Consider the following 27,761-nt stretch of genomic DNA (forward strand, 5'->3'; position numbering starts at 1 on the left):
CAAGCCTTGAAATGCCGAAGGTGATAAAAGGGGATATAGTCCTTTCCTTCAGCCAATGCCAGGATCCTTGTTACAGAGAATAAACTGTGTACTGATGCAAACCCCGGAATTCTCACTCATTTCCCCCCTTTTCTGTCTCTTATACTTACCAATTTATCATTCCCATGATCTGTCTTCACTTCAGAACTAAGCGGAAGGAATAAGTCTGTTGTATGCTCTGGGGGAGGTGCCTCCCCGAGAACTATCAAACCCTGCAAGACAGAGAGAAAAGCAGCATAAGGGAGCGGTATCCTAAGTCACAAATTTAATTTATGAGTTAGTATCACAAGAGTTAGGGGCAGGCGACTGGTTTACCAAAGCCCTTTTCCCTTTTCCTATGGTTCTGAAACAAAAACACACACTACCAGCAGCTTTGCTTTCTCAAGGGTTATTTCAACATAAAGCCTAGCAATAGCAAGGAGTAAGGCCCAAGTCAGACCCAAGCTTCCCCCTTTTCCCATTTGAATGCTGTGACCTACATAAGCTTGTTACCTTTAGCATCTTTTAATCTGGAATCTTGAGCAGAGTATGGTACTTTATACTGTATTATTAACTAGATTATACTGCAGTAACAGCAGCAATGCAATTTTTCTAGGTAACTTGATCACAGATGTGGCTTAAAGATTACCTTAAATGCTACAAATATAAATGTTAAGTGCTACAAATATAAATGATAAGCCAACGGTATTAGAGCAACCAAAACTACTACATGAAATAAAGGTGGAACAACAGTGCAGTCCCTACAATATATTACAAACCAAGAAATTAAAACCGTTCCAAAGGCACCTGTTTCTCATAAGCATAAATAACACTCCAGGTTAGGTTCCTGCTTCACAACCTCAAAGTCAGATCTTACATTCATCCCAGGAAATAAAAAATGTAAAAAAAGAAACTTAAAACGGCTCCACAAATCCTATCCAGGCAGCAAGGGCCCAGCTTGGTAAAGACAGAAGTGAGCTTACAGGGTAAAACAAAAAGCCACACACATGACTCTCACCGTGAACTCAAAGAGAGGTAACCAAAACCAAGTTTTGACACTGTATAACAGAAAGACTGGGATGAAAGTAACCAGGGCTTTGTGTTTTTGGTTCTCCTTCTCTGATCTAGAAAATAAGGAGATCTGAATGATAAGACTCTCTTAAAGGTAATTTTGTATTAGAATCACCTGGGGAAACTTACCAAGCTATACCTGCCCAGCTTCAACATCAAATCTACTCTGAGTCCCTAGGGTTAGGGCTGGGTATTTGACATTTTATAAAAAGCTCCACTGCTAAGTCCTAAGGCAAGCTCTAAATTGAAACATATTAGACTTGATTAGTCTTGACTCAGCATCAGAATCCCCCAGTGAACATCCTAAAATATGGATTTCAGGACCTAAAGATTCTGACTGTATCAATTTGAGCTCCCTACACAGACTCTTGTAAGCCAGTGAACCAGATGATCCATTCCTAGGGTCCTTTCTAACTCAAAAATCTCTATAAGATAGGGGATGCAAAGAGATGAAATGGGGCAGTGGGGGACTGGTATTAAGAAAAAACAATGGAATTCTACCTGTTCCCCCCCGAAAATGAAGAAAAAAAAAAGTGTTACAATACCCCCACCCCCACCCCCAAGCAAGAGAAACAACACTTACATATCCTGGAATAAGACTATGACTAGCCTATGTAGAAAATGAAGTGGTAACTCCTCAGAAAGGGAGGCAAAGACCATTAAGAAACGTTTGCCCTAGCCTTCAAAATGAAGTTTATCCGGCTAAAAGAACTGCTGAAAAAGATTTTCTTCTCTCAATCACAGCATAAAACAGACTTCATAAACTTTACCATGTCAAAGTAAAAACTATTCGCAAAAACCAGTCATCTTGCACACTATTCCCTTCTTAAAATAGTGCATTCAACATCTTCCCTGCTTAAGAGCCCTGGTTACAGTTACACCGGTCTCATGATCTCCTAGAAAATGTCTGTACGTATATGAGGTTATTGCCACTGAGAGGAGGGTTATTACAATATAGTTACTAGGTAAATAAATGCAGTTAAAGGTTACAATACTAGCTGCTCTTATGTCCTTTTCTTCATATTGATTCTGCCCTTTAAAAATATATTTATCCAAAATGTCATTCATCCTTTCAAAGAGCTTGTCAAATCCAAGTCCCATCTCCTTCCAAGAAAATGTCCCTGGTTAACTGAGCCCTACTTGTTTTATCTACATTACCGGAGTTCCTAAAGCATCCGTATTATGTCCCACATTCTGTGTATTTGAATCTCATTTCCAGAGCAGAATCTTGGGCCAATTTATTTACTACTGCCTTAATTTATTTATTAACTAATGTTAAGCCCCTTAAAGACTTAGACATAATACAAATATATTTGAATCCCCCATATTCCCTAGCAGAATCATACACCAAGAAAGGAAATGTGTAACAATTGTTTTTTGAGTTTTAGGTTAAATTTTTTTTTTTCCTTGAACAAGAATATTAAGTTTATATTAATTACAGCCAGAGCCTAAATAATCCAATTACCAGGTATAAAGTTACTCCCTCAATTTTTTTAGGTGAGAAGGTAAGTCAGGATATAACAGCCACTATTTTCCAGAGAACACTTTTTCCTTAAATCACTGAGTAATTTCTTAAACACCTCTCTGAAAGACAACAAGGACACTCTCCTGAGACTTATAAATAAGACCTGGTAGGGACCACTTATTCCCCATCATTTTATAGACCCAGAGAGGATGGAGGTTGAAGGTCATGTCAACAGGCCAATCCATGGCAGAACTAGGGCTAAAGACTGGGTCAAACTACTCTTGTTCTTTCATTCATTCAAATCAAGCCATCAATTATCCATTTATTGACTTTTTTTTTAGGGGCTGGGGATACAGGAAAGAAGGAGACATTTCCTTCCACCCTATATCCCCATCCAAACCCATCCCTGAAAGTGCTTACATTCCAATACTGGGGAAGACAGATAATAAACAATATAAGTAAATAAATTTTATGTAGTACATTAGAAGGTGTAAAATGCTAAAGAAGAAAGGACAGTGTGAGGATTAAGTGGGAGTGGGCATCTCAGGGCTATTACTGCACTCTAAAATAGACAGCAAACTCACAGAGGCCAAGATACAAAGACTGAGAGAGTCTCCCCATCCTTCACCACCGCTCAATTCAAAACCAGGATCATGCCCAGGCCCCCAGGCCTAGAAAACTCCTACTTAAGGATCCAAGAAATTGGGATGGGTCATAGCTGCATGTTGTCATAATATATCCTTATAAATTATTCCTCTGTGGAAACACAAAGCTGTCCTACAGAAGTCAAAAAAAAAAAAAAAAAAAAAAAGAGAAAAATAGTATGAACCAAAATTGAAAAAGGAAGAATTGGTAGAAAGAATTAGGCTAAGCCTAATTACAAAACAGAAAGAAAAGCAAGCAAAAGAAAGCAAGCAAAAAGGAAAGAACAGAAAAAAACTTAAGTTGTAGACTTAACTGCTTCTATTTCACCAATTTCATATAATACATGGAGTCAAAGTACAAGATTAAAAAACATCACCTCTTAATTTATAATACAGAATTAAGATGTAATTTCACATACCCCCTCCCCCATCTTAAGATAAATCAGTGATCTCACTGCAGATCAGTTCCACAGGAACCGTCCTGGGTTACCTAGACAAGACATAGCTTTCCACAATGCCCTTATAACCCTGTAAGATAGGAATGTCCACTGCTTTACATCACTTTTGAAGACAAAGGTGTATTTCTAGGCTTCTACTATTCTATTCAGCTCCTTTTCTATCCAGAAACTTCAATGCTCTTCCGCCTCTCATTCCCAATAGTATGTCCATCCTTAGTTAGCAACTGCTGTGTAATTTCACAGATCAGTCAGAAGAGATAAAAGAAAAATGGTATGTTTTGTATTAGACATGGATGTTGAAGACTGTGTCTCCTTTAGCAACAGAACCCATTTGGTCCCTGTGCTTTCCCCCTCAGTTTTATTTGGCAGGTATGAAATCTCAAAAAAAAAGCTCGAGACATATAATGAAGACAAAAGAACAGCAGAGTGTTAGACAGAAAATGCTTTGGAGTCAAATAAATAGCTCTGAGTTCAAATTTAGCTCTGCCTCTTACAAACTTGTAAGCTGTAAGATTTGCTCTGTGCACTAAACAACATACATGAACATACCTATTTATGTATATACTCCAGGTACATACATTATTTTCCTTTATCATTCTATAAGGCAAGGGAACATCTTTAAAAAAACAAAACAAAACAAAAAAACTTACTGAACATGAAAATTAAAATAGTAAGGAGCAGTGTACAGAGGAGCTCTTAAACACTGTATCCTTTCTCCAAAAAGCAACAGGAATCATTACTCCCAAAAGAAACTCTCAAGATTCTCTCAACCTGGAAGTTAATACTTAATTTCTGACAGAAAAGAAACTGGTAATCAACTAGTGGTAGTTCTCACTTTTTTTTTTTTTGGAATATGTCACTTTAAAAAAATTAATGTTAACATGCTAGAGAGTAAATCCTTAAAAAGAAAAAGAAAGCTTCACCCTCTAATTCCCCAACCTAAGACAAATTATAACACTGTACAGTTGACCACCAAACCTAGATTCATCTCATGAAAAGGCCTGTACTACCCAGGCAATCCTAACAAATCTTGGAGCAGGATAAGAAATGGGAACATCAATCCACTTTACCAAAACATAGGCAGTTAAAAATTTTAATAACTCAAAAAGCAGGCAAGCTCTTGGAAGCAACTAACTTGAGCAACAGTCAAATGCTTGTACCTCAGCTCTGAGCTCACGTTTACTTGACCATGAGCAAACTGCTTACCTCTCTGACCCTCCATTGGTTTACCTTTACATTTGTAAGTAATAGTAAAACACTTAGCACAGTGCCCAGCACGCAGTAAATGCTCAAAGACTTCTATTATTATAGTGATATGAGACCAAATGCATGTTAATTTACCTTCGGGGTAAATTTTATTGCTTACATGTTATACAGGCTTGAACAGTATCTGTCTAAAATTTATGTAACCTAAAACCTATAAATGTATCCTTATTTGGAATTAGGGTCTTTGCAGATATAACTGGGTTAAAATGAGCCCTACTGTGGGCCCTAAATCCCAATATGACTGGTGTTCTTTTAAGAGGGAAATGTGGGCACAGACACACAGAGACAAGATGCCCAAGTGAGGACAGAGGCAGAAATTGGAATGATGCTTTAAACGGAGGAACAACAAGGACTACCAGCAACCACTAGAAGCTTAGAAGAAGCAAGGAAATATTCTTCCCTAGAATCTTCAAAGGGAGTGTGGCCTTCCCTATACCTTGATTTTAGAATTCTAGCCTCCAGAAAATAAATTTCTGTTGTTTTAAGTTTACCACCCAATTTGTGCTGTTATGGCAGCCCCCAGAAACTAATACATTTGTTTTAAACAGACATTGTATAAATATAAATAAAGTTGTCAGTTTTCAACATATTACTTGTTAGGATTATCATTCAACTTTTACTCTTCCTATCACAATTTTGTAACAGACACTTTGTATTCAGACTGCAGACCAAGAAAATATATTATAATCTTGAACGTCTTATTTTACAGACCATGAAAATGGAGATTCAGAAGGTTCAGTGACTTTTCTTCCCAAGCTTATATAGCTATATGGTAGCAAAGATAGGACTAGAACAAAAGATTATCATCCCCAAGCCTGGCATTTCTTTAATACATTATGTTCTGAATAATAAAACTCTTAAAGAGTCAATATATCCACAAAACTCCAGAATAACCACTTTCCAGATATTTAGAAATATCTAAGACTTTTGAAAGTTTCCTAAAACTGCTGTCATTATTGCTGAGTTATGAGCTGAAGAATAAAACAGGAACCAAAAGTGAATTAAGAATATCTTCTCTGGGGTCCTGGCTGGCTCAGTCAGTGGAGCACGTGACTCTTGATCTCTGGGTTGTGAGTTCGAGCCCCCACTGGGTGTAGAGATTACTTAAAAAATAAGATCTTGGGAGGAAAAAAGTCACACACAGCTAGTGAGACTGTAAACCGAGGCTGTTGCCAAATTACTTCTATGAAGTATGCATCAAGGACATAAAAGTATCCATGATGTGACTTAGCTAAAGATGTTTATTATGGTATGCTTTATAATTTTAATAAAGGGCATAATTAAAATAGTTGCCAAGAAAGGCAATAGAATATAGCCAATAAAAATGTTTTCCCAAAAAAACAACTAGAAGAGCACTCCAGTGGAATTTTTGGAGTAAAAGCTTAGATGACATATATGGGAGGCTGCAGAACTTTAAACTCTCATCATTTTATTGTCAGTTGGTCATCCTTTAACTTTTGGCCTACTAATTAATTTAATGCATAGAGTCCACACAGTACAGCAATTCTCTGAAGACTGTGACCAGCACTAAGGCAGGACAAAAAAGTGTTGAGACACTTATTTTTTAAAAAAATTCTTTAAGAATGTAAGCTCCACAAAAGTAGGATTCTTATTTAACCACTGACCCTTCTAAAGCGAACAGTGCCTGGTTCACGGTAGGCACTCACCTACCTGCTAAATGGATGCCTCTTCCATGTACATTTATCCCTCAGTCAAACCCAAACTCAGTAAGGGACTCTTTTCTAAGTTGATTTTTAAGAAGAAAAATTACCACAGTGTCACTATCAAAGATAAAAGGTAAGAATCAGGACTCTGCAGATCGGAGGACACAGAAAAACCAAAATCCCAAACACCAATGTCTAATTTCACTGGAACAGTCTTTCAGGAAAAATCCTGTTTTTCCTTAAGAAAGCAAGGGAAGCTTAGTGGTAAAATAGAAATGCATCTAAGTAGAAAAAGCAAGATGATATCCTCAGTCTTCATTGCTTTTCCATAAATATAACAAATAATGAGTTACATCAATGGGTTTTATTATATAGTCGCTTTCTTATGTTTCCTATTAGCCCAAATATAGGAACTGTTTTGTTCTAAACGCATGTTCAATTTAACATTATATTCTAATAGTGTTGTCTGCACTATTCTAAACAACATCAGGCCCTTAAACAAATTAAACCACTGTATCAGATCATATTAAACTCTTCTCTTTGACACAGTTAAGAGTCATGGAGGGATTGGGAAAAAAGGATAATGGTAATTTTTAGCTGGGCTGAAAAAGACCAGACATTTATCTCTTACCTTATTAGCACGTATCTGTTTGTAAATATCTGTTTGCTGCCGAATTCGATATTCCAAGTCAGAAACATGAGCCTGAAGCCAGTTCCAGCGGCTGACAATAGCTGCTCGGTCTGCAGCCCATCTCCATTCTGATCTGCGTCTCCTAAAAGGAAATAAACTGAGTGAAATTCAAGAGTAGAAGCAACATTTATACCCAATGGGAATGGGACGATTTTAACATCTAAAGGCCCTTATGTCGCCCACTCTAGTGCCAAGAAAAATCCAAGACTTTATGTATGTATATATGTATGTATGTCAATCACAGGACACACATGGACAAAATTTCACATATAGATACTTCCCAAATTAACTAGTTGAAACTGCCTTCTAGTATCCTGATACTGTGGCAATTTCAGAGGAGACACAGAAATATTCTCAGAAGACAGAAATTTCTCAGGAGATCGAGAAGTATTTTCTACTTTTACTTAAGACATATATAAACAATAAAGATTATCTACACAGAAAATCCAAAAGACATCACAAATTATTAAAGCAAAGAATTTAGCAAAACTGTAAAGATTGGCATACAAAAACTCAAAGTGTGCCAACAAGCAGAAAATACTCATTTTTATAAAAAGCACTATTCACAACACCAACTAATGCTAACATGATACATACAAGATCTTTAGAGAATTAATAAAACCTGAAAACATAAAGACCTATAAAAATGAGATACAATTTTTTTTAAGATGGCAATTTTCACATGTGTATAAATTCAAATAAGTTCTAATCAAATTCCCTACAGGGTTTTTAATGGAAGCAGATGAAAAGATCCAAAAATTCACAAGGAAACAAAGACCAACAGTAGAGAATTCTCAAGAAAATATGATGGAAACTTCCTGGCATTACAGACTTACTGTAAAGCCATGACAATTAAAGCAATCCAGAAAGACAAAAAGACCAGTGAGACAAAATACAAGACCCCAAAACTTAGAACTGGATATATAAAAGGGATGACATCCATTATCAGTGGGGAAAGATTGAACTATTCAATGAATAGTACTGAAATGGTCAGTTCTTTACATAGAAAAAAGTAAAATTAGTTTCCTTCCTCATTATATAATTCCGTAATTTTGGAATTCCTAAATCTGAAAAGCCAAACTGAAAGAAAAGTATCTTTGGAAGGATTCCTTAAATAAGACAACAAAAAACATTTTAGCTAAATTTCAACGTACAATAAAGTTAAAGGCAAGATGCTGTTTGGTAAGATTAAATATCAGAATATAGAACAGAACTCCAACAAAAAGGTGAAAAAACGGACAATCTAATAAACGATAAATAGAAAATTCATGTAAGAGAAATCCAAATGGCCAATACATAAAAATACACCCTACCTTGTTAGATTTTTGGTTAAAATATTAGTATCAGGTCAAATATTAGGAAGCTATTTCAAACCCAGACTGGAAAAACCAAGTTTTGGTAAGATGTGGAGAACAGCAATTCATACACTGCCGGTAATAAAACCTGGCACATCTGCTTCTGAAAGGTAATTTCAAAACACTTGGCTAGAGAGAAAAATGTGAATACCCAACCATCATGAATTTCTATTTCTAAGAACAACACCTGCACATCTGCATGAAGAAACAGATTCACTGCAGCAGAGTTTGTAATAGCTAAAAGTTACAATCTAATTTGCTAAAATAGGGAAATAAACTAAGAAATAAGTTGTTTGAGATAACACATTAATAGTAAAAGAATTTAATGGACTACTGCTTATTAATAATTATTATAATATGTATCAACATGACTAAATCTCAACCATATGGAATGGAAAAATTGTAAGAAAATTAAAAAAGAATAAACATACAATAAGGGCTGTTACCAATACATAAATAGTAAATGTATAAAAACATGCATAGAACTGATATTCAACAAAGTTAGGATCAGGGTCCCCTCATCACCCTGGGAAGGGGAATGAAGAAGTTGGATTTTAGCCCTCTTTAATAACGAAATGTGTGATTCTTCTTTAAAAACAAAAGTCTGGAGTGCCTGGACAGCTCAGTTGGTGGAGCATGTGACTTTTGATCTTGGGGTGGTGGGTTCAAGCCCCATGTTGGGCATAGAGATTACTTAAAAAAAAAAAAAAAAAACACCTTAAAAACTATAATAAAAATTTAAAAAAGTCTGATAGAAATATGACATTTTAACATTCCTTAAATATTAGAGGGGGTATATGGCACCTGGTATATTCTGTAATCAAGGTATTTCATAATCTTCCATAAAATTCTTTTCCAAGAAAGCAGCAGTCACATTGACTGTGTAGCCCCACCTCCAATCAGGATATACACACTCACTACTAAAAATTTAAAATGGCTGTAAGTGAACTTTAACAACAAACAAAACAACATAATGTCGGGGCGCCTGGGTGGCGCAGTTAAGCATTTGACTCTTGGTTTCAGCTCAGGCCGTGATCTCAGGGTTGTGAGACCGAGCCTCTCGACAGGCTCCGTGCTCAACGTCTGCATCTGCTTGAGACTCTCTCCCTCTGCCTCTGCCCTTCCTCCTGCTCTCTCTCTCTCTCAAATAAATAAATCTTAAAAAAAAAAAAAAATGTCAGTGAGAGAACACATCTAACCACAGCAGGATTAGAAATGAGTTAATACTTAATTATACCATTATAATTAAGACCAAGGTTAGCAATGTGATATTTTACTTTTATATGGTCCAAAAATAAGCCATTCAAGCCAACCAATGTGATAAAGTATTATCCAATTATTTCTCTTTTAGAAAGAAGGCATTTTATAGTTCACCAATCTTGATGGAATCAGTACAAGATGTAAAGATACTTTTTTATTTTTTAAAGATTTTATTTATTTATTTATTTGACAGAGAGAGACACAGCAAGAGAGGGAACATAAGCAGGGGGAGTGGGAGAGGAAGAAGCAGACTTCCCGTAGAGCAGGGAGCCCGATGTGGGGCTCGATCCCAGGACCCTGTGATCACAACCTGAGCTGAAGGCAGACGCTTAACAACTGAGCCACCCAGGTGCCCCAAGATACTTTTTTAAAAAGTATAATTACCTGAGGTGCCTAGGTGGCTCAGTCAGTTAAGCATCTGACTCTTGATTTTGGCTCAGGTCATGATTTCAGGGTTGTGAGACTGAGCCGCAGGTCTGGCTCTGGGTGGGCTCTAGCGTGCTGGGCATGGAGCCTGCTTAAAGATTTTCTCTCTCCCTCTGTCCTCCCCCCGCACCCCCATCTCTCTCTCTCTCTCTCAATAAAGAAGTGTAATTATCTGGTTTAATGTTGGCTGCAGGTCTAGTTCTAGCCCAAATTCAGGAAAGAACCTCAAGAAGTTAAATATAACCTCTGGATCATTCCTGAACTATAAAAATGCCCCTCCACCTTTTTTATAAGAGGCAAAGCTAGTTAACCTGTATATCAAATTTCCAACTTTCATTCCTCTACAAGGTTCACCTTCCTATCCTGCTAAATCTCTTGGTTTTATAAGTTCATTTCATTCCCAAAGCTACCACAGCACCAAATGTCTATCTACCATATCACCACTGGGCTACTCCAATAAACCTCCTTAGCTACTACTCCTAACATAAGTTACACACTACTTTTCCTAAATAAACTCCCTTCAAACCTCATTACTTCCTGTCACTCTTATGTGTAAGGAACCATACAGCTCCTCTGTGGCTTCTTTTCAAGTCCGAAGTCTTCAAGAAAACAAAGTATAAGGGAAGTCAAATATTGTAAAAGCAATTCAAAGACAAAAAGTGATTAGTAAAATTAACACAATGTTCATTTAATGACAGTTTATTCACAGACAAATTTGTTTTAACAACTGACAGTGGCTAGCCAAAACAAAACCCTAATGTTGAAAACTAAAGCAAAGGAAAGAAAATTTCTTGGCAGATTTACAGTGCTTCGTCCTTAGTCACCCTTGATGGACAACGAATCCTGGCAGCCTCTCCCAATGATCCTGAACTTAGCTCATAAGCCTTGTCACGACAGTGTTCCAGGACACCAAGCACTCTTAATTGGCAAGAAAGATGAAACCTATTTGTTATCTCTGAATTTAGACACATCTTAACCAAAAGCATTCATTCATTCATTCATTCATTCGACAGAGAGAGACACAGCAAGAGAGGGAACACAAGCAGGGGGAGTGGGAGAGGGAGAAGCAGGCTTCCTGCAGAGCAGGGAGCCCGATGTGGGGCTCGAGCCCAGGACCCTGGGACCATGACCTGAGCTGAAGGCAGACGCCCAACGACTGAGCCACCCAGGTGCCCCCAAAAGAATTCTTTTTTCCTTTCTTCTCTGATGTCAAGGGGGAAAAAAACAAAACAAATAAAAACATTTTAAAATCTGTTTGAAAGTCTGAGACTAAAAAAGAGAAGAAGATTACTTAAAACATTTCAGTTCACAAGAACTTTAATGAGTAAGTACTATTTTTCTCTGATATTAAAGAACAGCCTTTGCACGTGAGCGTGCACACACACACACACATACACACACGAGTGAGGGAGGAGGGGCAGAAGGAGAGGGAGAGGGAGAAGCAGACTTCCGCTGAGCAGGGAGCCCGATGTGGGGCTCAATCCCAGGACCGTGGGATCATGACCTGAGCCAAAGGCAGACGCTTAACCGACTAAGCCACCCAAGCACCCCAGTATCTTGTGTTTGTAATAGCAGCAATATGGGCAGAAAGCCGAACTATTAGCAAAGGTATACAGTTAACAAGTCTGAGGTAGCTCTGAAGATGTTACCACACTCCAGTGACAGAGCAGAACACCACAAAATATTATTGTAAGAATAAGATCTTCACATCTAACCTTCCCCCCCCATAACAAATAAAACATGTCACAGAAACTCAGTTTACCAGAGGGAGAGGTGGATTCCCCCCAATGTTGAAAATGTAAATTTATTACTCTGATAATTTACAGATCAAAGAGATATTGATTTAGTATTAGTCGTACAGACTTTAAAAAAGAACACATGACTAAGGTTGCACAGTGATAATTACATACTGAATTGGTTTCTAATGTAGTCCTTGTGAACGATGAAGAAAGAGATATGGATTCCAACACAGATGAGTCTTTCAATTCTTTCTTGTTGCTTATCCTTTGCTAACAATTCGTGAAGTAATTGTTTTAACTTCATTGCCTATACAGGACGCTAGAATGCCTTCTAACCTATTATTCTGCTGTGTACTACTTTATTCCAGTTTGTACCAAAAATGTTTGTCTACACCTACCAGACTACTGCCTGAGAATTCATTTTAACTCCTATTTTGCCCCTCACTGTTATAAACATTTCATTGGTAAATTTGCTTTCTCTCCGTGTGCTATATGAAAATCCATTAAAAGTTTACATTATGGATTGATTTTTGGTTACCTAAATGCAGGAAGATACAGTATCAATGTTTCCTTTGGTAATACCACATGCATAATACATTTTAATGTTGCCAGCTATGTACCAGTATCTATTTGTATAAAACAGTATATGCTGTATATATAGACTTCTTTTTAGAGGGTTAGAAGAATATTACCACATATCCAGAACTTAGGGTATTTTATAGGATCCAAGAATATAAAATATTTATGCTACTCACTTGAACAAAAAATCATTTCCTCTAAAAAAGCTCTTATATTTATAAACACTTTGAAACTATATAGTGGAAAACACTTGAAAATTTAGGGTTCAGCTTACATGTTGGTCAATGTAGAAAAAAAAAGAAAAAGTGATTTTTGTCTTTAATTTTCTAAAATCACCTTGAATGGTAATGTTAATGGAAATGTTTCATTAGAAGAGGAGTAACAGATCAACACGGGGACTTTTAAGCTCCTCCTATTTTTATTAAATTAGGAATTATACTTTGAATCCTCAAAGATGTCACTGATAAAAACTTTTCTATTATACCCTGAGAGGTAATGATCTGAATCACTTAACTCAGAGGTGGTTACCACTGATTTTACTAAAATAAAAGCCATTAAGGAATGTAATTTCTGCTAAGAGAAAAACACAAGAATTTGCAACATTACTAATATATCAACTCTTTCTATTTGATAAACCGCCACAGACAGCAGAGCAACAAGCAGCAGTGACAGATACTTCCTTTTTCTCAAAGATAAACTACAGCAAAAGCTGACTTACCTAAAGGAAAAGTAAAGCTAGGCACTGAACCATGTCATACTTGACCTACTGCTGTCTTTAATGAAATCACTTAAGTTCTATTCCAAGATGGACAATCTGTTAATCCAGCAGAACAGTGCTGGTGGACACTACTTTTCCCTGATCTAGAAATATATATATGGCAGGGGGGGTGGGGGGGGTAGGCAGAGGGAGAAGGAGAGAGAATCTCAAGCAGGCTCCATGGTCCCAGCGAGGAGCCTGATGTGGGGCTTGATCTGACAACCTTGTGATCTAGAAATTTTTAAAAAATCTCATTAAATAACAATGAACAGGCTGGAAAGACCTGAATGATGGTAATAATTCCTCTTCGATTCTGATTTCATTTCTATTTCCAGTTCTTTCACTTTATGTAAAAAAAAGAAAAAGTTCTATTAACAAATTAAAAGTAAAATGACTGTCTACAGCCAAGTTACACAGCACTATGTTGAAAAACTGGCACACAAATTATTTCAGAGTTCTGTGCTACTTCCAAGTGTTCAAGAAAGTCTGAGACACCTAGATTCTGAACTCTCCAGGTTCTTTAGATGACTTATAAAACCAATAGAAGCGGCGCCTGGGTGGCTCAGTCGCTGAGCCTCTGCCTTCGGCTCAGGTCATGATCCCAGCGTCCTGGGATTGAGCCCTGCGTCGGGCTCCCTGCTCGCCAGGAAGCCTGCTTCTCCCTCTCCCACTCCCCCTGCTTGTGTTCCTGCTCTTGCTGTCTCTGTCAAATAAATAAAATCTTTAAAAAATAAAAAATAAAAAAATAAAACCAACAGAATAAAGTAAGTAAAGTTGAGATCATCCCTGAACATCTAGAGCATACAAACAGTTGCTAGATTCACAGTATCCAGGGAGTGAGGGTCACAAGAACAGAAAATCTTGACATTATTGAGAGCCACATTAAAAATATATGTATATGGGCACCTGGGTGGCTCAGCTGGTTAAGCGACTGCCTTCGGCTCAGGTCATGATCCTGGAGTCCCAGGATTGAGTCCCACATCAGGCTCCCTGCTCAGCGGGGAGTCTGCTTCTCCCTCTGACCCTCCCCCCTCTCATGTGCTCTCTCTCTCTCTCTCTCATTCTCTCTCTCAAATAAATAAAATCTTAAAAAAAAAAGATATATATATATATATATATATATATATACACACACACACACATATATATATAAGTATTCACTACCTAGCTCAAAAGTAGTATTGAAACGAATAGGTGAAGGAGCAGGAATATAGGTTCAACCCAAATTCTTAACTTTTATTTACTTTATGTGATCATAGACATGAAAACTGACCTCTGGAAATAACAGCAACATCAGCCTCATGGGAATGTGGCACTCATAAAATGATATAATCCTAACTGCAAAGTACAATCTGTGTATTAGAAAAGATTAAATAAACATAACCTTGGATTCCAATTCTGTATCGTAAAAGATACAAAAGAAGGGAAAAGAGGAGAAATAAAGAAATCTCTAAGAGGCAGAAAAATACAGGAAATAGATGATGTTTTCAGTTATCAACAGAATTCTGAGTCTGAGTGCTGGGCTTCACACTCATCTAAAGAAGTTCCACTCTAAACAGCAAAACTGAAGTACAGTTGACCCTTGAATAACATGGGGGTTTGGGATGCCAAAAGAACGAACTACCTGTTGACTGGAAGCCTTACCAGTGACAAAAACAGTCAATTAACACATATTTTGTATGTTATGTGTATTACATACTGCATCCTTCCAATAAAGCTAGAAAAAATATTTAAAAAATCATAAGAGAGGGGCGCCTGGGTGGCTCAGTTGGTTAAGCGACTGCCTTCGGCTCAGGTCATGATCCTGGAGTCCCTGGATCGAGTCCCGCATCAGGCTCCCTGCTCAGCAGGGAGTCTGCTTCTCCCTCTGACCCTCCCCCCTCTCATGTACTCGCTCTCTCTCATTCTCTCTCTCTCTCAAATAAATAAATAAAATCTTAAAAAAAAAAAAAAAATCATAAGAGAAAATACATTTACAGTACTATATCGAAAAAAATCCACGTACAATGGACCCTCCCAGTTCAACATGTTATATTCAAGGCTCAACTATAGTTCATTAGAATAGATACTGTATTCAGTAACAACTTCAATGACATTACCCTCTGCCCAAATTTAGAGAGATGGAGGAAATAAAATAAAGGAGGGGGGGAAGTATACCATCAAATATCCTTCATGTTTTGGCTGTAAAATAAAACTTAGATGAGAATGGGTTAAGAAGCATTTTGTATCTGTCATTCTAACTGGTTATATCAGCTTTCTAGAGAGGTTTGTAGTAACAGGAAACAAATCTACCAGAGCCAATTCTAAACTTCCAATTCATCCTGATAAAGACTCTGGGGTGAGAGGTGTGGGATGGGGGGTTTGAATACTTAACCCCTTTGTCCTACTGTTTAAACCAGATTACCTCTGAAATTGAAGAGATTTGTGTATTTTGGCAAATTACTTAAGCCAAACTTTCAACCACCAAGAACTCTTCCTCTCCCCCCCACCCCCGCCCCAGTGCCAGTGCCATTTAATAAATATTTAAGCACCTATTATTTATTACCAGGGATCATACTAGGTGCTAGGGATAGAGTAGTAACAAACAAGAACTGTGGCTCATTAAGCTTAGAGTTTAATGGGCAATATAAATGTTAATAAACAATCATGCAAAATGTGAGGTAAAAGATTTTAGCTATGACATAAGATCTAGGTTGAGGGATCTAGAAGACTTCTCTGTGGTATAAATATTTAACCTAATAAGCTCCAAAGAATAAATCAGGACATGGACAGGCAAACTTGCTCAGGATGAGAGGTCCCAGGGGGAGGGGGATGTGGAGATGCATAGAAGATGCTAGGGATTGTGGTACGTCTTAAGAAGAAATCATATGTATACAGGTTCTGTACCTGGAGCTCAAACAGTAAACAAGCAGAAAAATGCACTGGAGTTGACACTGGATATAGGTAGGTAGTAGGGTCAGATCATACAGAACTCTGAAACCCATGTTAATTTTATGAAACAGTATTACGCAGTCCTGGTCTTGGCCTATGTTCTTGCATTTACCTTGGGCTCTTTTGTTTGTTTGTTTTTAAATTATTTTTTAAAGATTTTATTTATTTGAGAGAGAATGAGAGAGAGAGAGCATGAGAGGGGGGAGGCTCAGAGGGAGAAGCAGACTCCCTGCTGAGCAGGGAGCCCGATGCGGGACCAGGATCATGACCTGAGTCGAAGGCAGTCGCTTAACCAACTGAGCCACCCAGGAGCCCTCTTGACTTTTTAAATGAAAAATCTCAAATACAAGCTAACAGATAAAGAACGGCCACATAACCATCAACTAACTTCAGTAATTATTAACTCTTGGCCAATCCTATCTCATCTATAACATCTACCCCCAATCCCCGTGGATTAATTTAAGTCAATCCCTGCCATCAGATCAGTACATCTGTATGTATTTCCATGTGTATCTCTAAAACATAAACTCACTTAAAATATAGCAATACTATATACTATGCTCTATGTATATATATACACACACACACTATCACATAATCTAAAAAACAGTAATTCCTTAATGTCCAATATCCAGTTACTGGTCAAATATTCTGGACTGTCTCAACTGATTTCTCCAATTTGAAAATCCACACACTGTATTTGGTTAATACATCTAAAATTTGTAACAGATTTCCTCTTTTTCTCCTTGCAATTTATTTGTAGAAGAAACAGAACTATTTGTCCTTTAGAATATCCCACATTTATTTTTATCCTTGTCCCAAAGTCCACACTTTTGAACTTTATAAACTCAACCTCTAAACTACTTTTAGTTTGTTATTTAGTGTTTAGTACAGATCAACAGATAAATTATTTGTACTTTTCTACATTTAATTTTTTACATGTTTAAGACTGAGACAGGGAAGGGCGCCTGGGTGGCTCAGTTGGTTAGGCGACTGCCTTCGGCTCAGGTCATGATCCTGGAGTCCCTGGATCGAGTCCCGCGTCGGGCTCCCTGCTCAGCGGGGAGCCTGCTTCTCCCTCTGACCCTCTCCCCTCTCATGTGCTCTCTCTCTCATTCTCTCTGTCTCAAATAAATAAATAAAATCTTTAAAAAAAAAAAAAAAAAAAAAAAAAAAAAAGACTGAGACAGGGAAGCCTGGGTGGCTCAGTTGGTTAAGCGTCTGCCTTTGGCTCAAGTCATGATCCCAGGGTCCTGGGACTGAGTCCCGCATTGGGCTCCCTGCTCAGCGGGGAGCCTGCTTCTCCCTCTGACTGCTGCTCCCCCTGCTTCTGCTCTCCCTCTCTCTGACAAATAAAATCTTAAAAAAAAAAAAAAAGATTGAGATATGTACTAAAATACACCCAACCTTTCAAGATTTAAGGTACTCCAAACTCTTCTCAATGCCCATTTGTCAGACTTTTTATTAATCATATAGTAACATTTACATAATATGTAAATCTGCCAAACACAGTAAAACAAAAAATGTAGTAATTCTCCAACACAGCCCCTGAGTAGCAGTACTCAGGTCAATCTGTTTGTCATATCCAATTCAAGTTTCCAACCTGAAAATATCCAGGAGCACCCACCTCCCTCCGGGGAAATCTTTCCCCTGGAGAACTGTATCTCAGAATTCATTACTTTGTATTCTTCAAGTTTACTCTGATCATCTTATTTTGTTATTTATGTGTTCTCTATTTCCAAAGTCATGTCATGAAGACTTTGGTCTTCAATTAGATTATCCATGCCTCTTTATGGGTACTACCCACCATGTGTTTTAACTGTAGATCAATCTTCAATGACATCTGCATACATGTAGTTTACAAATAAGGTATTCCCAGGAAATTAAAAAATATATATATGAGACTGATTTAGCCAATGGTTTGTACTGCTTAATTTTCAAACTGTTTAAAAAACAAAACAAACAAAAAAAACACCCACCTAACCGAAGCTTGAAAGACCCAGAATGCCTTTGACACACTGAAGGGTTCCAACAGAGAAAAACACAGCATGACAAAGAAGGATGGAAGTGGCTTATAGTTCTTCTTGGCTGGCTGTAGGACTAGACACAGAATCTGAGCATGAAGATTCGGAACAAAACACTGGCCTAGTTACTGTGTCTTTTTTAGAGAATAGGACTCTGTTATGTTTCAAGAATAAAGCAAAATGACAAAGTTAATACAGAAAGACTCTCCGTTATTCAAAGAACTGCTACCCCAGAGTGGCTCCTCCAGAGTGAACCAATCAATTTTCTACTTCTGTGCCTACAGAGTTCATCTTTTTAGAGTGGATTCCATTTTAGAACCTTTCAAAATTCAAACTGAGGTCAGAATATTCAAATTCTATATATGACACTAGTTCCTCCTTTGAAAATCCTGAATAGTTAAATAATCCCACTTGTTCAAGAGCTATAAATTAAAGTATAAGTGTAGCTATTATTTGGGGCACCTGGGTGGCTCAGTCGGTTAGGCAGCTGCCTTTGGCTCAGGTCATGATCCCAGGGTGCTGGGATCGAGGCCCGCGTCGGGCTCCCTGCTCAGCCCTGCTTCTCCCTCTCCCTGCCGCTCTGCCTACTTGTGCTCTCTATCTCTCTGTAAAAAAAATGAAAACCTTAAAAAAAAAGTTTAAAAAAAAAAAGAGTAGCTTTATTTGATCTAACTCACTCACCTAAGCAAGAGACTGAAAAGGAGCATTATCTTACAACTTAAAGTACCTATTGTAAAGCAGCAGGGGGCTTAGAAACTTTCATAATCATCACAACATCGCAATAAAAACAAAGAAAAACAATCTCCAATCTTCAGCATTTCCCAACTTCCCAGCCCTGGGCTTTAAAGTAGAGTGGAGGAACAGAAAAGCACAATGTACTGACAAAAAGGAGGAAGGAGGAGGAAGGTACACCAGCACTTCTTATTCCATGGGGGAGACTTGTTTCTGGCTAACTCTAGATCAAAGAAATCTATGGATTCAGCCCCTTAGATTAACTATATAATAGGATTTCTATAGAGAAACATTTTTCTACTCACTTCAAAAACAAAGTACAGCTTGTAAGAAAGAATATGGTGTATGGAGTTAGTAAACACTAAATTCCAAATCCTGGCCCTGCCATTTAGCTATTTATAGTTACTGAGCCAGCTAACTGAAAGATGTGGAAGAACCAATGTTCTTATCAATGCTCAACTCTAGAAGTGATGTTCCAACTTTAGCATGTATAAGAAGTATCTGAAAGTTGAAGTGAGTCCCAGGGACTTGAATGAAAAGAAGCCTCTTGGATAGTTCCTATGCAACAAATGTGAAAGACCACACTTTCAGAAACAGTACTCAAGAGCTACTGAGGTTTAGGCATAAAAGGACACATCTTGAAAAAAATGAAGCTGAATCAAAAATCATTTTGTTAATTTATCAGTTCTTAAACAAAAGAACTTCTGGTCGAGGCAAGACGGTGTAGACTCTCTTCTTCCAGCTCATCCCTGTAAAACACAACTATAAACCCTGAAAATTACACCAAGAGGCAATCAAAGAAAAACTCTGAAAGGTGGAAACAGGAAGGTGAACTGGTTAGGGACCTCAGGACTAGAAAAATGACAGAGTAACAGGGCATCTAAAAAATCCCATTCAAAAGAAGGTAACCCAAGCCTAGCATTTCCTAACTTCCAACCTAGCAACAAAAGTGGCCTGGACAGGCTCATCATTCCCCTGATGGAACAGGAATACCACCCACAATACCAGGTAAGCTCTGCAGCAACAGAAAAGGGGAAGGATCAGGAGGTCAGCTAACAGTAAGAGGCCAGAGAAAACATTATTACCACATTTCTCTCTTTCCTTTTTACAACAAAGATTCATTATGTCTAATCTCTCTCCCATTACCTCTTAGATCCAAGTTCTCACCCCCACTACTGCACTGAAACTGCTAGTCAAGGTCACCAATGACCTCCACTGTGCTAAATCCAATTCTTAGTCCTTATCACTCTTGACCTATCAGCAGCATCTAACACAGGTGATCACTCTCTCCAACTTAAAATATTTTCATAGGATTTTTCTCTTGCCTTTTTGAATTCTTTTTAAGACTCCAACCAGGGGCGCCTGGGTGGCTCAGTCGTTAAGCATCTGCCTTCAGCTTGGGTCATGATCCCAGGGTCCTGGGATTGAGCCCCACATCGGGATCCCTGCTCGTCAGGAAGCCTGCTTCTCCCTCTCCCACTCCCCCTGCTTGTGTTCCCTCTATCGCTGTGTCCCTCTCTGTCAAATACATAAATAAAATACATAAATAAAATCTTAAAAAAAAAGACTCCAACTGCCCACACCTCTCAATCTTTTTTCCTACACCCACTTCCTAGGGGATCTTATCAAATATCATAGCTTTAAGTATTAACTATGTTTCTGACTCTAAAATTCTTATTTCTAGCCAAAACTGCTCCTCTGAATTCCCGATTCCTGTAATATACCTGCCTCCTCAACAGCATTTGAATGTCTAAAAAGCATCTCAAACTTACTATTCAAAACTGATACTCCCTCTTCCCCATCCTTTATACCATTCCAAACCTGCTTCAATTGGACTGATCTGCTTAGAGGTAAAAACAAAAACAACAACAACAAAAAACCACCTCTGTTATCCTTAACTTCAAACCCCGTACTCACCCCCCTCACAGACACCCTCCCACCCCAACACATACACACATTCAGTCCATCAGTAAATCTTATTGGAACTATTTTCAAAATATGTCTAGCATTCACAAACATTTCCTGCCACCCTCACTGTTACTTCTTTGGTCCATACTGCCCAGATTATTGCCAAGAGCCTCTTAAATGGTCTGGCTCTCATCCTTGACCAAATTCAGGCTATTCAGCATGAATACAGCAGCCAGAATGATGTTGTACAAAAGGACAAGTTAGAAGACATCACCCCTCCTCTCCCCGGTATCAGTTCTGGTTGCTTCCCATCTCTCTAAACAAAACAAAACCAAACCCTCCAAGTTCCTTACAATAACCTGTATGGCCCCAAATGGTCATGCACCACTTACTACCCACTCCATCCCTGCTTGCTCTCTGGCCTCATCTCCTACTCCCCTGGTTCATTCCTCTCAGTCACTGCTTTTACTACTATTCACTGAACATGCCAGATAAGCTATCAACCACAGGGCCTTTTAATCGGTATCCCCAAGGTGGACGTCCTAACTTTCTTCAGGTCTTTTCCTCATAAGTCACTTCAATGAAGCCTTCCCTCTTCCCCGAACAAATACATTCTCTCTCTTTCCTTTCCATCCCTCCTCCTGTAAAATATTTTAATTATCTATCTTACTTATTGTCTGCCCCCCCCCACAGATACACTAAAAACCCCCTCTAGAAGAGTAGGGACTTTTTTTTTTTTTCTTCTTTTATTTATTTATTTATTTATTCATTCATGAGAGACAGAGAGAGAGAGAGAGGCAGAGGGAGAAGCAGGCTCCCAAGGAGCAGGGAGCCCGATGCGGGACTCGATCCCAGGACCCTGGGATCATGACCTGAGCTGAAGGCAGACGCTTAACCATCTGAGCCACCCAGGCACCCGAAGAGCAGGGACTTTTGTTTACTATCATATCCCTGGTGTCTCGAACAATGTCTGGCATGCAGTAGGTAGTCAAACATTTGTTGAAATGGAGGGAGGAAAATAGGAAGGGAAAAAACAAAGGATAGAGGTTAGAACTATGACCCCAACTTTTCCTTGTAATACATAAAACCAAAGTAATCCTTGAGTGAAGCTAGCCTCTTTCTCATTTGGTACCAATAGATCCCCATAAGCCATTCTGGCCTCTCTTGACCAAAGCAGAAGACAAAACTATAGCCCACACTTTTAGTCCAAGTCTACACAGACCAGGGAAAATATTACAAAATGAAAACGGCCAGTAAGGTATTTATATGATCCATATTCTTAACACCAACCATACACAACTTGAATGGATACTTACTGAGGGTACTATAAATGTTCCACATGCTCTTACAAATAAAACAAACTTCTCACATCTCAATTCCCACACTCTTTCAAACCATTTCCTAAATAGTTAGAATCTTGAAGTGTATGACATATATAAGCTATTCTATTTCAAAGTTTCCTTGGCAACTTTTGAACATTCCTCCACATGAACTTGAAAACTATTTTGTCAGGTTCTTTACCATATGGTATATAAATCCACTCCCCACCCACCCCACCCATTAGGAATTAATTTTTAATGACCTAGTCAGCCCTCAGAGATCAAATCAGCTTGCAGTAAAGAATGACTGAACGCACAATGCCCTAATAATTGTGAGATATCAGTAAGTAGTGCTATCCATTACAGCGCTAAGTACAATAACCTAGCATCCGGTTAAGTGCTCAATAAATGGTAGATGCCACTGCCCTTAGTATTTCTGACTACCATACCTGACTGAACTAACTAGGCTACCAAGAGGAGCTCTGTGCTCTTCCATCTAAAGACAAGCTTTTGTTTTAGTAAATGTGAATTCCTTAAACACACTTGAGAAACAGGAACTTGACACCAAGTATCTTTTGCATAGGAGGGGTGAAGGGTGAGGAGGGAAATGGCTTCAGAGGCAGATTATTCTGTAGTGGTCCCTCACTGAAAAAAAAGTGATGATAAACACACCCACAAACTCAGGATCATTGACAAGTGACCACAATAATTGTTCATCTTAACTCAGTAAGAACCTGTTCTTGCAATACTTAAAACAAAAACAAAACAAAACAAAAAACCCAAGCACACGGGAAAAATTTTTTATGTGCTTCGAAAATAATGGCAATATAGCTACGTTAAAATCTCTGATTTTCAGGACGCCTGGGTGGCTCAGTCAGCTGAGCATCTGCCTTCAGGCTCAGGTCATGATCCCAGGGTCCTGGGATTGAGCCCTGCGTTGGGTCGGGCTCCCTGCTTGGCAGAGAGTCTGCTTCTCCCTCTGTTCCCCCTGGCTTGTGCTCTCTCACTCTGTCAAATAAATAAAATCTTAAAAAAGAAAAAAAAAAGTCTCTGATTTTCAACAGGACTACTGAGAAAAAGCACTCAGTGATCATACAATAAGATCTTAAGCTGTACTTCCTTTTACTCATGTTTCCTCTTAACTAACACACACTGTAAAAATCACAAATGTAGTGCTTACTATATACAGAACACTGCACATCATATATTAATTCATGTAAACTTAATGACACTCACACAGGTATTATTTCATTATCACCCCATTATACAATGATGAATTTAAGGAAATTAATACAAAAACGTTGAGAAATTTGTCCAAGCTCACACTGCTGCTAAGAAGAAGAGCCAGGACATGACCTCTCTACTCTGGCCCAGAGTTCTTGTTCTTAACAGTAGGGATAGTATAAATTTAAGAGAGTATCCACTCCCATATTAACTTTTTCAGAAATTGTGCTTAATTCACTAAGAAAAGGCTCAATTCACTCCAGGTGCTTTAACAAAAATTCTTTCCCTTAGTTATAAGACTCATACAGATTTTTAAGTTTCTTGATCAATCTCTTGATGATGCCAAGTCTAAATCTAAATCGCTCTCTCAAAATGTGCCAAATACTTTTAAACTGAAAGAAACCTCAGAGATTATCTCTAAGCATCTCAACTTTTAAAATGGTCAAAATGAGACCAAAATGGGGCCCAACAGAGTAAATGACTTTCCCAGCATCAAAAGTCAATCCAGTCAGTCAACCTCTTTAAAATTTTTATTTATTTATTTATTTGAGAGAGAGAGGGAGACAGAGTGAGTAGGAGAGGGGGGAGGGTCAGAGGGAGAGGCAGACTCCAAGCTGAGAGGGGAGCCCAAGGTGGGACTTGATCCCGGGATTCCAGGATCATGACCTGAGCTGAAGGCAGTCACTTAACCAACTGAGCCATCCAGGCACCCCTAGTCAGTCAACCTCTTAAAGCAAGTATCAGAAAAAGATGCTCAGAAGAGTCTGGCACACCAACACAAACTAAAAGTTACATTCTGATTTTCAAAAATTATTTTGGCTTAACTAATTGGTACAGGTAACTATGACTCATACGTCGTCTTTTTAAAATTTAACAACTGTTTTACTGACTCAGAAATAAGACTACTTGTCAGTATGACCATCTTTGACATTTTCTTCCTAATAAAAATATAGAAAATTAAGACTAATGATCTATTCTGAGAAATAAGCAGGAGCCATATGAGAAAAACACACACTTACTATCCAAATGGCAACATCTATACTGAACTAATAAAGAATTCCACCATTAAAGGAAGTCAAGCAAGCCCCCAATCTATTCTTTACTTGCATGGCCCTCAAGTTTTCTCACTTGCAAAATTGATCTCTAGGATCCTTCTAGCTCTAAAATTCTACCCATCTTTGCTCCTAAGTGTCACATTATAAACAGGAGAGTCAACATTTTGTTCCCAGTTTAAGGCATGTTTGTAAGTCCTGCAAACAAGGTCCCTACTAATTAATTACAATAACTGGTGTGTCAAAAGTTAGCTCTTACGAAGTTATTATCTTTATGCCAAGGAGTTCCTGAACTACAAACTATGTAGCTATCAATTTGTTTACTGTTAAGAACCCTGGACCCAGAATTAGCCTAAAGAGACTCTAAGCAACCCAGCATCTAAAACTAGAACATCTACCTGAATGGGACTGGTTAAGTATCAAAAAAATCTTACTCTTAAATATGAATTCTAAAGAGGGAAGAAGGATATGGATTTCCTAACTTGCAAAAGTAAGACTAGAAAAAAATTTATCTGAGGTTCTTAAAGCACACAACCATCAAGTTCTCCATAGGAGTACTACATTTTTGATAGTTTATAATAATGTTTCCCCAGTTACGACCACATGTTAACATTTTATTACAACCTTGTAAGCAAGAGAAAACATCTCTAGTATGCCAATTCAATAATTCTTGATATGAATGTTTAAAAGGAAAAGAGAATGGCAAAAACCATTTTTAAAATTTTAAACTAGACAACAAAATGAAAACAATGCCTAAGTTATCAGACTCTTGACTGACAGCTGACAGTCAACTTCCTGAGTAGATAACTAGCTCCGGAAAAAACAAATCTTAATCCCATTAAAAAACTCATCAGACGACTGCTTTAGCATTTTAATAGAAATGCTAAATTCTTCCCAGAAGGAGGTTATAAATTACATCACATAGAAGATTCTGTCTGGATAAAGCTTTAGAACAATTTTTCTTTTACGGTCTCTCCTTTTCATTTAGACACTCTCGAAAGGTCTGTCCAGTGGCTCCTGGGTGGCTCGGACGACTCCACTTCAGCTCAGGTCGTGATCTCAGGACTGTGACATCAAGCCCCAGGATGGGCTCTGCAGTGGGCATGGAGCCTGCTTGGGATTCTCTCTCTCCCTCTGCCCCTCCAGCACATGCTCGGGCAGGGGCTCTCTCTCTAAATAAAATAAAGGTCTGTCCAGGGAGAGGTCCATCTCATTACAATCTTTTTAACTAACGAGCACAAATTTGCTCCAACATTTCTTTTACAACACTTAGTTGTTTTTATAAGTAAGGCAAGCAGAATTGTTTTAAAGAATAAAAAGTTTACAACAGTTGTTCTTTCTTCCCTACTGCAGGAGAGGAAAGAGGATAAACCTGTACAGAGCAGCAACAGTTCTGTATCAGCCCCTCCCCACCCCCCACCAATTATACAGCTCATGAAAGCTAAACAGAAGTCCTAGGAAAAATACACATTCTAGAGATGAAGGTAATTTTAGAGGTGTATTACATGATGGCATATGCCTATATAACTTTTCAGAAGCTATATGTGATTTCAAAGTAAATGAAAGACAAATCTTCACTACGACATTACAAATGAGAAACAAGTTTATTTGTAGGACACTCCCACTCCCACCAAAAAGTATGTTCAAGCAATCCAAACATCTCTAGGGAAACCAACAGATATAATCCTTATAGAGGAGCAGAAATGCTATGGCAATTACAAAACATGCACACACAGCTTTTAATGTTTCCCCAGAGATCACTAGGGTCATCACAGAGGATGGCCATAAAATGCTTAAGTTGCTCATAGACACCAGGCAAATGGCACAGAAGTGCAGGAAAGTGGGTTATTCATCAGGCTAGTCACCAATGTGATGAAGCAGGGAAAGAGCCTCTGTGGATTGAAAAATACAATAGAAACAGTCTGGTTTGCTTCACATTTTCTGATTAGTTTTAGAATTCACATTACTAATTTCAGAATCACAGAAGAAAAGAAAGAACCCTAGGAACCAAGTCTTTCACAGATAAGGCAACTGATCTGCCAAGACTTATGGTACAGTGAGAGAGCTAGACCCAACTTCTAACTGAGAGGACGTTGTACCACACAAAAATTAAACATTTAGTAACTTAAATTTTGTTAGCAATAGCCTGTTTACATATTTCGTAGTCCCCTACTATTTGTGGGGGATATGTTCCAAGACCCCTTGTAGATGCCTGAAACCTCAGATGTACTGAACTCAGATATATACTATGTTTTCCCTATACATACATACCTATGATAAAGTTTAATTTATAAATTAGGCACAGTGAGAGATTAACAACAATAATAATAAAGCAGAACTATTATAACAATATGCTGTAATAAGTTATATGAATGTGGTCTCTTTCTCTCTCTCTCTCAAAATATTATTGCACTGTACTCACCCTTCTTATATTGATGTGAGACAATAAAATGCCTACATGATTAGATGAAGTGAGGTGAATGATGCAGCATTAGGCTACTACTGACCTTCGGGTGATATGTCAGGAGGATCATCTGCTTCCAGACTTCAGGAAGTAAAACTGTGGATAAGGGGGGACTTTGGTATTCCTCTCAAAGGATATGCTGATGAAGTCAAATAACCTATTCAACTATTAGAATCTTTTCTATTAAGGCACAAAACATTAAAAGTAGATCAGGAAGGAACAGAACTCAATTCACTTTCATCCTGTAACTCCTCTGTTCAGCCTCTACCAGTGGATCCCTTCACCTCTAAGTACAATGTAATCTCAACTTTACCATTAAAAAGTCATTAATAGTCTCCAACTTCTATTTTCCAAGAGAGTTCAAAAACTTTTCAACAGCAAGTAAAAGTTCCATCATTTTTCTTTCAAGGCTTGGGACCCAGGAATTATTTTATACATAGAACAAAAATAGGTCTATAGCTTCTAAAAGAGCACTTGAAATTATTTTTTTAAATGGCAGAACAATCTCAATGATTAACAGTAATGTTGTCATAATATTTTAAATTACATTTTTTTAAAAGTGTACACTGGTTGTGTCCAAATTTGAAAAAAATTGTATTATGACAGCTTTAAAAGAGGCCTATAAATTCTTTGGCACTTCTTCCATTCAGAGGTAGGGTTCTCTGTCTCTGTCTTGAATGTGAGAGAGCCTATGACCACTTGTCAATAAAATAT

General features: G+C 38.0%; 1 protein-coding gene across 8 annotated transcripts in view; it reads right to left on the bottom strand.

Moving 5' to 3' along the window:
* The window catches only part of KANSL1 (KAT8 regulatory NSL complex subunit 1), a 178,974-nt gene that overhangs the window by 43,450 nt on the left and 107,763 nt on the right, over positions 1–27,761 (bottom strand). For 7 of the 8 annotated variants that reach the window (XM_036103100.2, XM_078065866.1, XM_078065864.1 and 4 more), the window contains 2 exons: positions 7,218–7,359; positions 150–251 (listed from right to left, as the gene is read on the bottom strand). In XM_036103100.2, the coding sequence (XP_035958993.2) occupies positions 150–251; positions 7,218–7,359 (244 nt within the window). The remainder of the gene's footprint in view (positions 1–149; positions 252–7,217; positions 7,360–27,761) is intronic. The other variant, XM_078065865.1, reaches the window with a different exon arrangement.

Source organism: Halichoerus grypus, chromosome 2 (genome assembly GCF_964656455.1).
Source record: "Halichoerus grypus chromosome 2, mHalGry1.hap1.1, whole genome shotgun sequence".
Lineage (NCBI taxonomy): Eukaryota > Metazoa > Chordata > Mammalia > Carnivora > Phocidae > Halichoerus > Halichoerus grypus.